Raw genomic sequence first — 17,102 nt, 5'->3', positions numbered from 1 at the left:
AAGGATTTGTATGTTACAGAAGCTTAGCTCATGTGTAATATCAAAGATTTTTAGGGAATAGCCAAACATGGATATGTTGTATATTTTATTATTATGTTGTATATTATATGTTGTATATTATATTATAGTGTTGAGTGGACTTGACGAACTGTTTGGGTTCGGCATCGTTCTCCAAACCCGAACAATCAGCATTTGGCTCCTAACAGCTGTAGAAATGGATGCCACCCTTGGGGGGAGTCTTGGAAAACATGATACAAGTTCTCTTTGCCTTTTGAATGTGTAGTTTCCCATTAGGTCACTACAAGTGGGAATGGTTAGGATTTTACACTGTGCGTTTACATATTTTAAATAGGCAATGCAATGCATGACAATAAATTCCCAAAGGTTTTCCAGCTTAACACTGTAGTGCAGATGGGTGTAGCCAAGAACAGCTCTGCACTAGAACTCAAGCCTGATTTAGAACCCCAGCACTTGAAGAGTTTATGGTTTGATATTAAAAATTAGAATAAAACTAATCCCTCTTAATAGGAGATTTTTCTGAGGATTGGAGAAGGGTCGTTGTTATACTCATCTATAAGAATAGTAATAGAGAAGGGCCCAGTAACTACAAGCCAGTTAGCCTGACATCTGTAGTAGTAAAAATAATGCAAATACTTCTAAATAGGAAGATATTTGATCACCGTAAAATCAACAATTTGATGCATCCAAACCAGCGTGGATTTACTGCGGGCAGCTCATGTCACACTAATCTCACTGATTTCTTTTATTATGTTACAAAGGTTCTGGATGAAGGTGGTGCCGTGGATGTTACCTATTTGGACTTCAGCAAAGTGTTTGATACATTTCCCCTTAAAGAGCTTATAAATAAGTGAGAGAAAAATGGACTCAGTGGATTTGTGGTTGGCTGAAGGATAGATATCAGAGGGTTGTTGTTTATGAATTTTGAGCAGAGGCTGGTTACAAGTGGAGTGCCACAAGAGTCTGTTCAGGGTCTTATTATTTTTAATATATTTGTAAGTGACATAGGAGAAAGTTTGTTAGATAAGAATAGCGACATAGGAGAAGGTAAGGTTTGTCTGTTTGCTGATGAGAAAAAAAGTGAGCAATAGGGTTGCTATTTTAGGAAGTATCTGTTATATAGAAAATTATTTAGCCTAACTAAATAAGAGGTTAAAACGATGGCAACTTCAGTTCAATGTTTTGAAATATAAACTAATACACTTGGGGAAAAGAATTCTCCTTTCCAAATATCACATTGGCAGGTCTGTGTTAGCAAAGACTTTAGAAGAGAAGGGTTTAGGGGTAGTGATTACTGACAGCCTTAAAATGAGTCATCAGTGCAACCAGGCAGTAGGTAAAGTGAATCGTATGCTAGGCTGTATAGCTAGAGGTATAATCAGTAAGAAGAGGGAGATTGTGATACCGCTGTGTAGAGCTTTAGTGAGACCACATCTGGAATATTGTCTCCAGTTCTGGAGACCTCACCTACAGAAAGATGTTGATAAAATGGGCCCAACCAGGTCCAAGGATGGGCTACAAAAATGGTGAAGGGTCTGAAGCATTAACCCTATAAGAGAAATCTTAAGGATGTAAATCTGTATGTCTGGGGGAAGAAAGGGAAATGGGGGACATAACCAAAACCTTTAAATTAAAGGGCTAAATAAGATTCAGGAGAAAAGTGTTTTTTATTAAGAAACTTTACACAAGAACAAAAGGAGACAATCTGAGGATACTGTAGTTGGGGGAAAAATCAAAAGCAACTTGGAAAAAAATATTACTTTACTGAAAGAATAGTATATGCTTGCAGATGTGGTAGGTGAATGTACAGTGAGAAATTTTAAATATACCTAGAGTAAACATCTATTCCATATCTATCCTAAGATTTTTTGTTGTGTTTTTTATATATATATATATATATATATATATATATATATATATATAGTTTCTTTTGTGCTAAAGTATTAAAGGAGTAGTGCGGTCTAAAGGATTTTTTCACTAAATAACACACATTACAAAGTTATACAATATTGTTATGTGTGTTATTTTAGTGAATGGCCCCCTTCCCCATGTCCCCCCCTCCCCCCGACCACGGACTCAAAAGTGTGATGCACTATACCTACAGAATCACTGTCGCCCCCCGCCCACCATCTTGGGATGAACACCTCATCTTCAGAAAGCCGGCCAGACCGCTCCAGCCCTCCCTCATGGCGGCCCCCCTTTAGCCCGTCATCAGCTGCTCAGCCGCGATTGGCTGAGCTCTGTTATGCTGCGGTGGGGCCCGCAGCCCTTACCTCAGTACAATGGCGGCCGCCAGAAAAGGGCATTGCCGGAACCACTGCACGCTTTCATCTCCTCTCACTGTGAATCCAAAGAAGAGGAGTGGAATACATGCCCCCCCCCACCCTCCAAATGCTACCGCCACTTTTTATACCTTGTCGCCATAAATCATTGGTGACAGGGTATAAAAAGTCAAGTGCCCCGGATTACCTGTAACCACCCCGGATTACCTGTAACCACCCCCGATCATCTGTAACCACCCCGCATTACCTGTAACCACCCCGCATTACCTGTAACTGCTCAGATTGCCCTTAACCACCCCAGATTGCCACAGACTGTACGTAACCACTCCAGATTTCCTGTAACCACCCCAGATTGCCTGTCACTTCTCCCCCAGATTGCCCATCACCACTCCAGATTGCCTGTGACCCCCCCAGATTGCCCGTCGCCACCCAAGATTGCCTGTGACCCCCCTAGATTGTCCGTCACTACCCAAGATTGCCTGTGCCCTCCCTAGATTGCCCATCACCACCCCAGATAGCCAGTAAACACCCCCAGATTGCCCGTCACCACCCCAGATTGCCAATAAACACCACCAGATAGCCAGTAAACACCACCAGATAGCCAGTAACCACCACCAGATTGCCTGTAACCACCCCCAGATAGCCAGTAAACACCCCCAGATTGCCCATAACTACCCCAGATTGCCTGACACCACCCCAGATTGACCATCACCACCCCAGATTGACCATCACCACCCCAAATTACCAACTGCGCTATTCTATTAACCGATACTAGCTGCGGTTTTGCTCCAGCAAAATGACGCTCCTTCCCTTCTGAGCCCTGCTTTGTGCCCATACAGTGGTTTAGGAACACAAATAGGGTACAGATTGCCCTTAACCACCCCAGATTGCCACAGACTGTACGTAACCACTCCAGATTTCCTGTAACCACCCCAGATTGCCTGTCACTTCTCCCCCAGATTGCCCATCATCACTCCAGATTGCCTGTGACCCCCCCAGATTGCCCGTCGCCACCCAAGATTGCCTGTGACCCCCCTAGATTGTCCGTCACTACCCAAGATTGCCTGTGCCCTCCCTAGATTGCCCATCACCACCCCAGATAGCCAGTAAACACCCCCAGATTGCCCGTCACCACCCCAGATTGCCAATAAACACCACCAGATAGCCAGTAAACACCACCAGATAGCCAGTAACCACCACCAGATTGCCTGTAACCACCCCCAGATAGCCAGTAAACACCCCCAGATTGCCCATAACTACCCCAGATTGCCCATCACCACCCCAGATTGACCATCACCACCCCAAATTACCAACTGCGCTATTCTATTAACCGATACTAGCTGCGGTTTTGCTCCAGCAAAATGACGCTCCTTCCCTTCTGAGCCCTGCTTTGTGCCCATACAGTGGTTTAGGAACACAAATAGGGTACCATTGTACTCAGGAGAACCTGGGGTGCACTTTCCAAAATGGGATGACTTTTGGGGGGGTTCTATTCTGTTGACACTACAGGGGCACTGCAGACGTACATGGCGCTAGGAAAATTCTTCAGAAAAATCTGCACTGAAAATGCTGATTGGTGCTCCTTCCCTTCTGAGCCCTGCTGTGTTCCCATACAGTGGTTTATGCCCACATATGGGGTACCTTTCTACTCAGGAGAACCTGCCTTACAGATTTTGGGGTGCCTTTTCTCTCCTGTTCCTTGTGAAATTGAGAGATTTCAAACTAAACAAAAATAATATTGTTTTTAATATAGTTTAATAGTTTTTAATTTTTACTGTCTAATTTTGAATACTTTCCTCTACTACCTGTCATTTTGGTTATTTTTTTATTTATTTTTTATTATGGCATTAATCGGGCAGTATAATTAATGTAACGGGTTTATAGATGGGGTCATTACGGACGCGGCGATACCAAATATATGTACTTTATTTATAGGGGATTATTTATAAATGGGGATAGGGACTGTTTATATTTATTTATTTATTTTAATTATTTATTTATGTATTTATTTAATTATTTAATTTATTTGTTTTAATTATTTATTTATTTGTGTTCCACTGCAGAAAAACTACGGCCGTTGTTGCCATCGGCAACAACGGACGTAGTTTTACGTAGTGTGAACAAAGCCTTAAGGTGAATGGGGATTTCCTGAATGTCCATCGACAGATGACATCGGTGGTGATAGTGGTCATCCGTAATGGAAAATTGCTGCTGGACCCCTTTTGTTCAGTGAGAGATAAGCGTCAGTGGCTTACCCCTCCCCATAGAAAATACAGGAACGCCCACTTGTGCTGAATGTTCCTGTGTATGGGGAGGATGGACGATGGGCAGGAGAGATAAATGACGTCTGAACTCTTATTATTGAAGCTTATGGCATGTCACTAAATGATTTTAAGGCATCATTTGACAGCCAACAGCTTAGGCAAGATTGATACCACTTATAATAGCATACTACAAAAAAAAAAAAAGCCAAAAAAACACCGGTAGGATGTCATAGAGCACCCGGAGTCTCTGTAAATGATAACACCATATAATGTAAAACAACAGTAGCAAATCATGCCCAATTATTAATACTAGTAATAATAATACTGTCATTGGAGACAATTGCCCCTTTGCCAATGCTGTAATCTTGAGGTATATATATATATATATATATATATATATATATATATATATATACACACCTGTCCTTTCAACTTGCCTCTTCAAATGGAAAAGGTGAACAACATTATGCTCTCTACTTGCACCTACCCATATAACTATGTATGGTTGTAATAACATGAGCATGTGACCTCCATTGAAGCCTGCTGGCCACAACTTATTGAGCTATGTCTGCTATGGTATTAAATAAGCCTCTAAATGTCAAAAACGTTTTGAAAACTTCCAAAGCTTTTGTGTTTGCTTTGAAAATGTTAATTTGTCCTTGGATGGAACATTATTAAATTATTATAGAACACTAAATCTTCCAAACAATGTTTTTGCCAGTTTGGAGTGAATGAAAGTGGAGAATTGTAAAGCTGAATAAATGTAATTATAATATTGTTGGGCTTTTGTTTAAAAAAAAAAAACATTTAAAAATGCTGTATGACATCTGTACAATATTCATGGATTTTAATCATGTTTTTTTTTTCTTCCTAGAGAGTTGTAATATATTCACCATGAGTAGTGACATTACAGAGAATTAAATTCCACTGGGTGCACATTCCAACATGTTAGAGACCACCATTGGTGACAAAGATGACTTTGGTAGACTAGACACTTGTGGACCTTGTGGACAGATGAAAAAAAAAGATAGAAAACAATGGGGGGTAGGGGGTGGATTAAAAACTTAGTGCAGATTTTGTTCAACCAAAACAGTTTAAGGGTGCCTTCACACGTAATGGATCCACAGCGGATTTTATGCTGCAAATTCGCAGCAAGATCCGCTGCAAATTCCTGCCCTGTACACTCTATGGGCAGATCCCGCTGTGAGTATGTCAGCAACCCACCCCGTTAACCCCCCACCGCTGGAGCGTATGCATCACCTTCTCAACGCTCCGGCTTGCTTCAGGGGTACCCGGCATGTCCCGCTTGGCCAAGCAGTGCGCTGCTCCGCTGCAGCGCACTAATTGGCTGAGTGGGACGTGTAGACGATGGGAGACCTGGCGGCGGAGGGGGGGGATGGGGGGTTTAACGGGGCGGGCTGCTGACATACTGCTGCATGATATCCATCCTGCTGCGACTTTGTCTGTCCATAGAGTGTACAGGGCAGGGATCCGCAGTGGATTTCGCTCTGAATTCACAGTGTGAAATCCGCTGCGGATCCGTTACGTGTGAAGGCACCCTAAGACATTAAGGAGGTTGTTCAGGCAAAACTAACTTGTCCACAAGATAGGGGACAAGTAAGAGATCAAGGGGGGTACCTCCACCCCTCCAATCCCCATATAGGCTCCCGGCTTCTTTGTTACTAATACACCCCAGGTATGGCACGTGACCCGCAGCTCTATTCATTCCTATGGAGCATCTGGAAAGGTTGTCTGGTTGTACAGAGGTTGGACAAGTGGTGGCATCAGAGAGCACTGTGTCAGTCTGGAAGCATTGGGAGATGGGGGACTAGAGCTAGGGCCCACTGTCATATCTTCCCTTCCTATTCATATGTTCCTAACTACTACATCTAGGCTTTTGGTATGGTCCGAACCTGCCGAGGTTAAGGTTCGTATGAACCCGAACGCTCGGCAGCAGATTCCTGCTGTCTGCCCGCTCCGTGGATCCAGCGGGAGTAACGCCCTGAAAACTGGGATACAGCCTATGGCTATGGCTGTATCCCAGTTTTCCAGGCGGTCCTCCCGCTGGATCCGCCCGCTCCACGGAGCGGGCAGACAGCGGGAATCATTACAGAGGGTTCGGGTTCGTACGAACACGAACTCGGTTCGGATCATCCCTAAAGGATAGGTTTTTTTTCCCATGTCTTACATTACACCCATCCTCATTGATAATTGCCTTAGAGAATCTGAAAAAAAAAATTCAATCTCTATCACCCTCCAAGCAATCTATGGGTTTGTTAAAACAAAGTAAATACATGTATTTAGCATTTAATTGCAAACTTAGATGAACTCCTCCTTATCTAGAGCAAACAGTAGCCCCACCTAGTCCATTACTTAACTATTTACTTACTACCACTTTAAGACCATGTTAAATATTTAAGTACTCAGACACATATCTAAGTGATAGCCTACTAAGAAATGTGAATGTTAGTTTTAGATAATAGGTGAAAATTTGACTTATTTCCTTGCACGATTAAAGGGGTCATGTAATTTTGCATGGCTCGTGTTCAGCTGCATATTTGCAAAAACATTTTAAGATAGTAATATTACTCAATACGATAAATTGTCTACTAACTTGACTTACTGTACCCACCCACTAAAGTTATTTCACTTTCCCAAGCAATGTCTTTATTTATTCCACCTGATCTGTTGAGGCTAGTGTGATTTGCAGTCTGTCCGCAGTTATGGGCTGAACTATAGACTTGTGAATGAGGCCTCATAATAATGTTAGCGTTATATATAACGTTATATAGATTTGTAATTTACTTTTATTTGAAAATCTCCAGTCTTCCAGTACTTATCAGCTGCTATATGTCCTGCAGGAAGTGGTGTATTTTTTCCAGTCTGACATGGTTCTCTCTGCTGCAAATCCCCATAGAAAACCTATTTTGCTCTGGATAGTTCCTGACATGGACAGAGGTGGCAGCAGAGAGCACTGTGTCAGACTGGAAAGAATACACCACATCCTGCAGGACATACAGTAGCTGATAAGTACTGTAAGACTGGAGATTTTTTTATATAGAAGTAAATTACAGATCTATATAACTTGCACATCCAATTGGGCACACCGATGCTTGATCGAGCAACATGCGAGTATACTCGCTCAACACTAGTAGTAATCATTGGTTAACAACATATTTGACCACCGTTATAATAAGGTTTTACTTGGTTTCGAAGATAAAGTCTAAATGGAGCAACATTTTTTATTTCATCACGGTACCACTCATTTTCATCATGTACCACTGGTGGTGGGGACAACATCATCATGTGAGGTTCCAAGTTTTAACATGATGTGCTGTTGCTTTTTTTTTTTTTTTTTTTTTTTTTTTTTTTTTATAGTTTGTATTCTCAGATGAAACCGCTTGTCAGTGGTTATGTTTGCATAATATAATGGAATTTATTAATTTTATTAAACTGTATTAAGAATAACACTGTGGGTGGGGGGGGGGGGAGGGGGGGGCGGTTTTGTAGGGGGAGATTCTTGTTCGGGGGAATTACATGTTTTGGGAGGGGGGGAGGGAAGTCTCGCAGAGAGGGATGTTATATTGATATCAGTAAGTGGTTAAGTATTTCTAATTCTGCCACAGGATGCGGATAGTGTCATGGAATGTAAAGGGCTTGAGGTCACCGCAAAAACGCATGATGGTGCTTAGACATTTAAAAAAGCTGCGACCCGATATAGCCCTTCTCCAGGAAACCCACTTGGAAGAGAAGGACTTTGACAGAATGAGAAAACTGTGGTTGGGAACTGTGCTGGGCTCAGGGGCGGTAGAAAGAAAAGCAGGGGTATTAGTACTGCTTAGCAAATCCTTCGCATGCACCACAAGTCATCACATAGCAGACCAGGAAGGGAGGCATTACTCCTTGAGGGTTCATACCTCCTCTGATAACATCGAGATACACAATATATATGGACCTAATGATTCTAACAAAACTTTCTTCCTTTCCTTATCTGCCCAGATAAACACTAGTCCCTCCCCACATATACTAATGGCGGGAGACTTCAACTCGGTACCATCAGCTCTAGAGGATAGGAGACGCGGAAACTCTGGGGGTGGGAGACCGACAGCCAACGATGATAAACTCGCAATCTTTCTCAAGGATACTGGGTTGGTGGACACTTGGAGACACCAACATCCGGATGGGAGGGAATACTCATTTTATTCCCCTGTTCACGATTCCTGGTCTAGACTTGATAATATGTTGGCCTCGGTCTCCTTACTCAGCAGAGTGATAAAATGTGATATAGGAGACATGGTGATATCGGATCACTCCACACTTATATTTGACCTAGCGGATACTGTGCCTAGGGGCACTGACTACCAGTGGAGATTTCCATTGGGGGTGGCCAGGGGGGAGGATTTTCAGGCCATTATGAAGGGCTGGTGGATGGAATACGCAGCTCATAACGCTCCTCATGCTTCCAACCCCCAGCTCTTTTGGGATGCGGCCAAGGCGGTACTAAGGGGCCATATTATGGCCTATGTTTCCTCTAAACGAAGGCAAGCAGCAGATAAGGTACTAACCTTTGGCCTCCGGCTGCGGTCGGCCTACACCTCCTTTTTGTCCACTCCTGATGTCTCCCATAAGGAACAGTGGCAGCTATCGAGAAGAGATTATGAGGAGTGGCTGGCTCGCAAGGAGGATTTGGGAAGGTCGCAGTTAGACGCTCAGTTGTTCCGATATGGGAATAAGGCGGGGAGACTGCTTGCCAAGTTTGCTAAAGGTCCCCGCCCTATCTCCCACATATTGAAACTCAAGGACCACATGGGCACTATACATACTGACCCTAAGGAAATTAATGACATTTTCCATACCTTTTACACTAGGTTATATGGAAGAGACCCTTCTCCCCCCAACAGTCCTATGCCATGGCTGGATCTCCTGCCTTCCCTGACGGAGGAAGAGGCTTTGGCCTTGAACTCCCCAGTGACTCTGGAGGAGGTTAAATCTTCTATCTCCCATCTTAAGAATGTAAAATCTCCGGGACCTGATGGGTTTTCCGGAGAGTTTTACAAAATATTAGTGGAAGAAGTTTCTCCATCTCTCCTACCTCTGTATAACTCATACTTGGAGGGGAATCACGTCCCAGGACAAAGTAACGTGGCACATATAGTGGTACTGCCAAAACCGGGCAAAGACCTTCTTTTGCCGGGTTCCTATAGGCCAATATCACAGATAAACGTGGACCTAAAAATCCTGACCAAGATAATGGCGGACCGTTTATCAGTGATGTTGCCTCGGTTAATCTCCCCCATACAGACAGGGTTTGTAAAGGGAAGAGCGGCGGTTGCCAACATCAGAAAAGTGATGACAGTTTTAGATGAAATCAACCTGCGGCCTTCCTCGCACCCGTCCCCGGCCGTATTGTCCCTGGATGCCGAAAAGGCTTTTGATAATGTGAGCTGGGGATGGCTGCGAGGGGTTTTGCGGACAATGCAATTCCCTGAGTCGTTCCAGAATATGATTCGAGCTCTATACCAAGAACCATCGGCGCGTATCTCCACTCCCGGTTTCCTATCCCGACCGTTTCCGTTACAAAAGGGGACAAGACAGGGGTGTCCCCTCTCCCCCCTGCTATTCAACTTGGCCATAGAGCCACTGGCAAGATATTTCTCCTCGAGTTCCTTGTTTCAAGGAATACGGGTTGGGAACCGGGAGGTGAGGGCGGCGCTTTTTGCGGACGATCTCCTGCTGTTCCTGGGACATCCTCGGCGGGACCTGCCGGGCATTTTTCAATCCTTGCAGTTATTTGGGCTTTACTCGGGTTATAAAGTAAATATAGATAAGAGTGAGCTGTTGTTCCTGTCCGCATCTTCAAATCAAGATTGCCCGATGCCAGTACCGGTTCGAGTAGCAAGTCAATCTATACAATATTTGGGGATCCGTGTGGGAAGAACACCTCACTCTTTATACCAGCTTAACTATCCCCCACTGATACATAAAATAGTAGAAGAACTAAAAAGATGGAGCAATTTACCCATTCCATTGTTAGCAAGATGTCATCTATTAAAAATGATGTCTTTCAGTAAATTACTGTATCCCCTCCAAACTGTTCCGTTACTCCTCAAACACTCAGACGTAGACACCTTACAAAGGGCATTCACTAACTTTATCTGGGCAGGAAGGAAACCGCGCATAGCGTACCGTAAATTGGTTATTGCAAAACACAAAGGGGGCCTGAACATGCCAGATATACGCCTGTACAACATAGCAAGTTTGTTTAGGCATTGCCTAGACTGGATACGGGGGACTGACAGTTTCTCAAATGTGGCTCTGGAGACACAGCTGGCTCGTCCATGGTCAATTGTGTCCCTTCTACACACCAGATACTCTAGGCTGCCACAAATAATTAAACAAAGTGTGGTATTCAGAGACGGTGGCGGCGTGGAAGGCCGGCCGGAAGTTATTCCGGTCGTCTTTTCTGGCCAGTAAGTACATGGAGCTATGGGATCATATAGAATTCCCGGAGGGAAACACTAACAAAATGTTTCGGATATGGAAAGGTCTCAACATTGATAGAGTGACAGATCTATTGCATTCCACGGAACCCCGCCTACTTACATTTGAGGAACTGAGAACACTAAAGGGATTAGGCCCAGGCCACTTTCTCCCTTACAGACAGGTGACTGCATTTCTCCAGTCGCGTCTCTGTGATTGGACGAAAGAAGTGGGAGTGGGGGTGATGGATGGCTATATATACAATGAAGAACCATGTCATTCCCTGTCCTTTTTATACATGGACATTAAATCGCAGGCCCTGAGCCAGACAGCTATGTCTCTGTTTAACTATTGGGAGCGTAAATTGGACATGCCGGACCTGACGGTTCCTATCCTCAAAGGATGGGCGGCAGTAAGCAAAGCGATAATATATGAAAGATGGCGCGAAACGCACTTCAAAATAATGCACCATGCCACTTATGGCTTCTCCTTGCCAAGGAACCCCGCGGATCCAAGCCGAATGACGGCATGTCCAAAGTGCGCGACCCCGGGGACTGATCTTCTGCATAGCTTACTGCAATGCCCTAAAGTCATGGTGTTTTGGGAAGACGTTGCAAATCTCTTGCAGAACAAATTACATATTAGTTTATCATTACATCCCAGGGAGATTGTACTGCACATCTCCCCAGAGGATAAGCCTATGACATACCTAACACACATATTTATACTGACTGCAAAACGCTGTCTTTTGGCGAAATGGCTGCAACCCGATCTCCCTACAATATATGAAGTCTTAGGGCAAATAAAGTACTATCTAAAAATGGACCAAATTGAGACGGAACATCAGAAAGATAAGAATGTGAAGTTGTTCATGGATAAATGGGGAACTTTTGTGAGGGTTTTCCTCAATTCTCGGGAGAGGGAAGGGGTTGTAAAACCCTTTCAAAATACAGAGTGGTACTTAAAGGGGGACTTAGCTGGATCATTGGGTAATCTGAAATTACCACTGAGGTCCTGATGGGTATGTTTAAAGCATCACTTGACACTGGTCAGGAAACTCTGCGAGACTGGGGGTGGGGGGGCGGGGTGGGGGGGTGGGGTGTTGGGAGTATGGTTTATGTTCTGTATTCCTATACGGCATGTTTTGATATATGGCTATTCCTTTGTAACATGTGAATGTGATGTGTCTCATGGATGAAAATGTTTTATGCCTGTTAAAAAAATATAAAATTAATAAAAATATATTTAAAAAAAAAAAAAAAAAAAAAAAAGAATAACACTGTGATTTGGCTGTGATTCATTTTAATTACTTTGCCGTATTTGTGTAATGTTATTGTTGCAGAAGTATTGGAAGAAAGTGGAATGGGTTGTCTCCTAATGACAACTCCTCTCCATAAAGCCTGTGGTCATATGGACATGGACATATCCAGGACCTCTATGTGCCAAAATGGGGAGCTGTTCAGTTCAGCATTTATGACCCATCACATCCATGCACTACTTGCAGGGCCTTTTACATGCTACATTTCATTTGTGGTGACCCTTCAACTAGTCAACTTTTTATGTTTTCAAAGAAATCTGCATGCACAGTTTCAAGTAAGGGCATGTAAAGGTTTTATTAAAGGGGTATTCCACTCAAACATAACTTTTGACCTCAGAATAACCCTCCCAGCATTACAAAGAAACTACAATGTTGTAGATAAAGCCAGTCAGGGACTTGTTTATATCAGTTGCCTCAGAATGGAGGGGGGAGGAGGGGGGGATGGAGAGAAAGGGCCCTATTCCACGGAATGATTATCGTTCCGATTATTGTTAAGTCGTTCGAATCTAAGCAAAATTCGGTTGAATAGCAGTTAACGATTAACGTCCGAATGAGAAATCGTTGATCTTTAATAAGACCTGGACCTATTTTTATCGTTGCTCGTTCGCAAATCGTTTGCATTGAATAAGACGTCGTTCGGTCGTTCGAAGTAGTGACAAACGCAATAGCGATGGCAACACGACCGCAAGAACGATCATAAGTAACGATTATCGTTCCATGTAAATGGAAGAACGATGTCAGGTCTTTCGCAATAGCGGTCGTTTGGATAGTTTTTCGGTAAAGATTATGCGAACGATAATCGTCCTGTGGAATAGGGCCCTAAGGCTCACAAACAGATTCCTTTGTCTTCAGCAGAAAGCAGCAGCTCAGAACTGGGAGATGGAGACTGAATAGATAATAACGACTATGGAATGAATTTTTAGTTTCAACATGGGCAGTAACATATCAAAAGTTATGTTTGAGTGGAATACCCCTTTAAGAAACCCCATCCCATCCAGTGGATACCAATTTTTTTGCATTCCATATTGAAGTCATAGTGGACTTCCCCTTTCTGTGCTTATAGGTCTGGGCATAGGAAAGATCAGGATACTAATCTAAAATGACATCATGTGCCCACTAATGTTAGCAGGCGGCTCTTGTAGACGTCTCGGCACATACCCCTGCTGTAGGCTCCTACTCCATGCCTGTGTCATTGCCCCTGGTCACCATCTCTCTTTCTTGCCTCTAGGGTGTGTGTATGCAATTTCTTATACATTTAAAGGGATAGTGCGCATTTACATAATCCTTCCCCGGTCTATTATTGCTCACCTCCAGATACTCAACACTCCTTCTTGCCTGAGCATTGTTTTTCCAGTGAAGTTTACCTAGTGAACAGGCTGTTTTTGAATCTGTACTGACGCTCCCGTTGCTTACCTGAACCCGCGCCGCCTTTCTTGACTGTCTGTCTATACCAGACCACGCTACTCTCACCCCCTGGTACAGTTGTAATCCCACTAGTATATGGACCAACCTACTGACTATACCTCTTGCCTGAATTGCCAGTAATGGTCTTGGTCCCTTCTAGTCCCTCTTTACACCACACATTCTAAGTGACCTAGTACCTCCAAGTCCATCTTCCACATTGAGGAGCAGGATAAAAAGGGGAAAATCCAGGGGCTACTTAAACTTCACTTCGGACCATCACGTCACCAAAGCCAAACTGGATGCTAGCACCGCCTATACACACCTTTTACATCCATCAACTTTTATTTGCCTTTCGTAAAAAAACACCTGTCATTTCCTGCTATGACTTTTCAGGTCAAGCTCTAGGTTTGAGGACACGGCTGTAAAGAATACTATTAAAATGTTAACTGTTTCACAGTCGTGTGCACAGATAGATTTTATACAGTTACCCTTATGTCATATATAACTCCACGCTAAGGTACCTTTTTGCTATTGTTTTCCTAGGATGAAGAACTAGCCCGCCAGCTAGTGGAGCTGGGCTACAGGGGAAGCGGAGAGGTTCTAAAAAGAGAAGAGTTTGAGGCAAGAAAGGCTGCGGCCGAGGCTTCCAGACTCTCCCAGAGAACTCAACAAAAGTAAGTCCCAGCTGTGTCTGGTAACAAGTGGACCACATTCTTTGCATCTCCTCTGTATGATTAGAAACAGTTTTATTGGCATATGCTTCCCCTCAGCATCAAATAAAGACACTAGTTACAGGTCTGATATTGTACCAAGACACATGTGCTGTGCAGATCAGTTAGGGTGAGTGAGCTGGAAGATATCTGCTGTGCAACCACATTTGACTGTAAGCTACTAATTTATGAAAAGAGGATAAACATAAAAATATGTGTGCACAACCAGCAGACCATGATGAAAGCGTAGGGACAGTACATATTTTCTAAAAATGTATGCCGAAACAAGGGAAGTACTGGAACAGATCAAGAATAATCACTGCCCAGAAAGTCCCAAGTGTTCTGTTAGTGACAGTAAAATCAAGATTTCTCCAGTAGTTTCCTCTCTTCTGTTTGATCATTGAAACACGAGTACCAATTTTGACAGAAACAACATAGTTATTATTTAGTCTTCTGTGGCAGCATGTTCCCTTCCTTTCCACGAGGCTTATTTGTTCTTTGTCAGATGCGTTTTACTGTGTCTTTAGGCTTCAGGAAACCAAGAAAGAGGCTGGAATAGATAGACCATAAATGCCAAAAAGTATTGCTCATAATATGTAGTGCTAGAAAGGAAAATTCATCGTAACAAACGGACGTGTTTGTTTATTTTATCTTTATTACTTGAATTATGTATGCATTAGTATAGGAGCGCTTATTTACTGGAGATGAGCGCAACTGGAGCATGCTCAAGTCTGATCGTTCAACATTTGATTACTGGTGGCTGAAGAAGTTGGATGCAGCCCTAAGGCTGTGTGGAAAACATGGATACAGTCATAGGCCATAGGTTGTATCCTTGTTTACATGGACGACTTAGGGCTGCATTCAACTTCTTCAGCCATAGGTAATCAAATGTTTAATGATCAGACTCGAGCATACTCCAGTTGTGCTCATCTGTTATTTACAAATATATTATATATTTTTTTAAACTAATGCCATTGTTGACAAGTATAAGACATTCATATACAGTTGTGCTCAAAAGTTTATATACTCCGGCAGAATTTTTGCTTTCTTGTCCTTTTTTTCTGAGAATATGAATGATAACACAAAAACTTTTTTCCCACTCATGGTTAGTGGAGGTGAAGCTATTTATTGTAAAACTAGAGTGTTTTCTCTTTTTAAATCATAGAGACAACGAAAAACATTCAAATGACCCTGATCAAAAGTTTACATACAAGTTTTTAATACCGTGTATAGCCCCCTCTAACATCAATGGCAGCTTGAATTCTTTTGTGGTAGTTGTGGATTATGCTCTTTATTTTCTCAGATGGTAAAGCTGCCCATTCTTCTTGGAAAAAAGCCTCCAGTTCCTGTAAATTCTTGGGCTGTCTTGCATGAACTGTCTGCTCCCCAGAGTGGCTCAATAATATTAAGGTCGGGAAACTCAGATGGCCACTTCAGAACCTTCACTTTGTTCTGCTGTAGCCAACAACAGATCGACTTGCCCTTGTGTTTTGGAATATTGTCATGTTGGAACGTTCCAAGTACGTCCCATGCACTTATTCTGGTCTGATGAAAGCACATTTCCCTCCAGTATTTGCTGATAATGTGCTGCATTTATCTTTCCTTCAATTTTAACAAAGTTTCCTGTGCCTTTGTAGCTCACACATCCCCAAAACAACAGCGATCCACCTCCGTGCTTTACAGTAGGAATGGTGTTCCTTTCATCATAAACCTTGTTGACATCTTTCCAAATGTAACGCTTATAGTTATGGCCAAAAAGTTTGATTTTGGTCTCATCACTCCAAATTACCTTGTTCCAGAAGTTTTGAGGCTTGCCTCTGTGCTGTTTGGCATACTGTAAGCAAGATACGTTGTGGCATTTGTGCAGTAATGGCTTTCTTCTGGTGACTCGACCATGCAGCCCATTTTTCATTACATGCCTCCTTAAAAGAAAACCTGTCACCCCCCGTGCCGGGGTGACAGGCTCCCGACCCCCCGTTAGAGACCCCTATACTCACCTAATCCTGCCGGGTGCCGCTTCTGGAGGTGGTCGGGTGATGAAGATCTCAGCCGCTGCAGCCCGGCGCGCGCGCTGAGAGATGAGTTCAACACCCATAGAGAATGACGGAGCGCTGGACTCTCCTGTCATTCTCTATGGGTGTTGGACTCATCTCTCAGCGCGCGCGCCGGGCTGCAGCGGCTGAATTCTTCATCACCCGACCACCTCCAGAAGTGGGACCCGGCGGGATTAGGTGAGTATAGGGGGCTCTAACGGGGGGTCGGGAGCCTGTCACCCCGGCACGGGGGGTGACAGGTTCCCCTTAATGTACATCTCGAAACAGCCACCCTGCTAGTTTTCAAAGAGTCTTGTATCTGTTTTTTTTTTTTTTTTTTTTTTGCATCTCAAACTATTTTCCTTGCAATTGTGGCAGAAATTTTTGAGAATCTGATTTTCCATTTGTTAATCACAGTTTCACCACTGCTGACTGACATTATCAATTTTTAACAATTAACGATAAACAATCGCAAATAAGATGTTGTGAAAAAGCAGTACACACAGGGTTTGTGTCACTTTTACACAAAGGGGGTATAAATAACACTAACAGCAAAACCTATTTGAGTTTCATATGGGAAAGTCATACAGCTT

General features: G+C 43.2%; 1 protein-coding gene across 5 annotated transcripts in view; it reads left to right on the top strand.

The window, feature by feature from the left end:
* CFAP299 (cilia and flagella associated protein 299) overlaps nt 1-17,102 on the top strand; it is a 264,261-nt gene that overhangs the window by 16,296 nt on the left and 230,863 nt on the right. For all 5 annotated transcript variants that reach the window (XM_069976697.1, XM_069976695.1, XM_069976696.1 and 2 more), the window contains one exon: nt 14,310-14,440. In XM_069976697.1, the coding sequence (XP_069832798.1) occupies nt 14,310-14,440 (131 nt within the window). The remainder of the gene's footprint in view (nt 1-14,309; nt 14,441-17,102) is intronic.

Source organism: Dendropsophus ebraccatus, chromosome 7 (assembly GCF_027789765.1).
Source record: "Dendropsophus ebraccatus isolate aDenEbr1 chromosome 7, aDenEbr1.pat, whole genome shotgun sequence".
Lineage (NCBI taxonomy): Eukaryota > Metazoa > Chordata > Amphibia > Anura > Hylidae > Dendropsophus > Dendropsophus ebraccatus.
The sequence above is the reverse complement of the archived record's forward strand: the minus strand, read 5'-3'. Positions and strand labels throughout refer to the sequence as shown.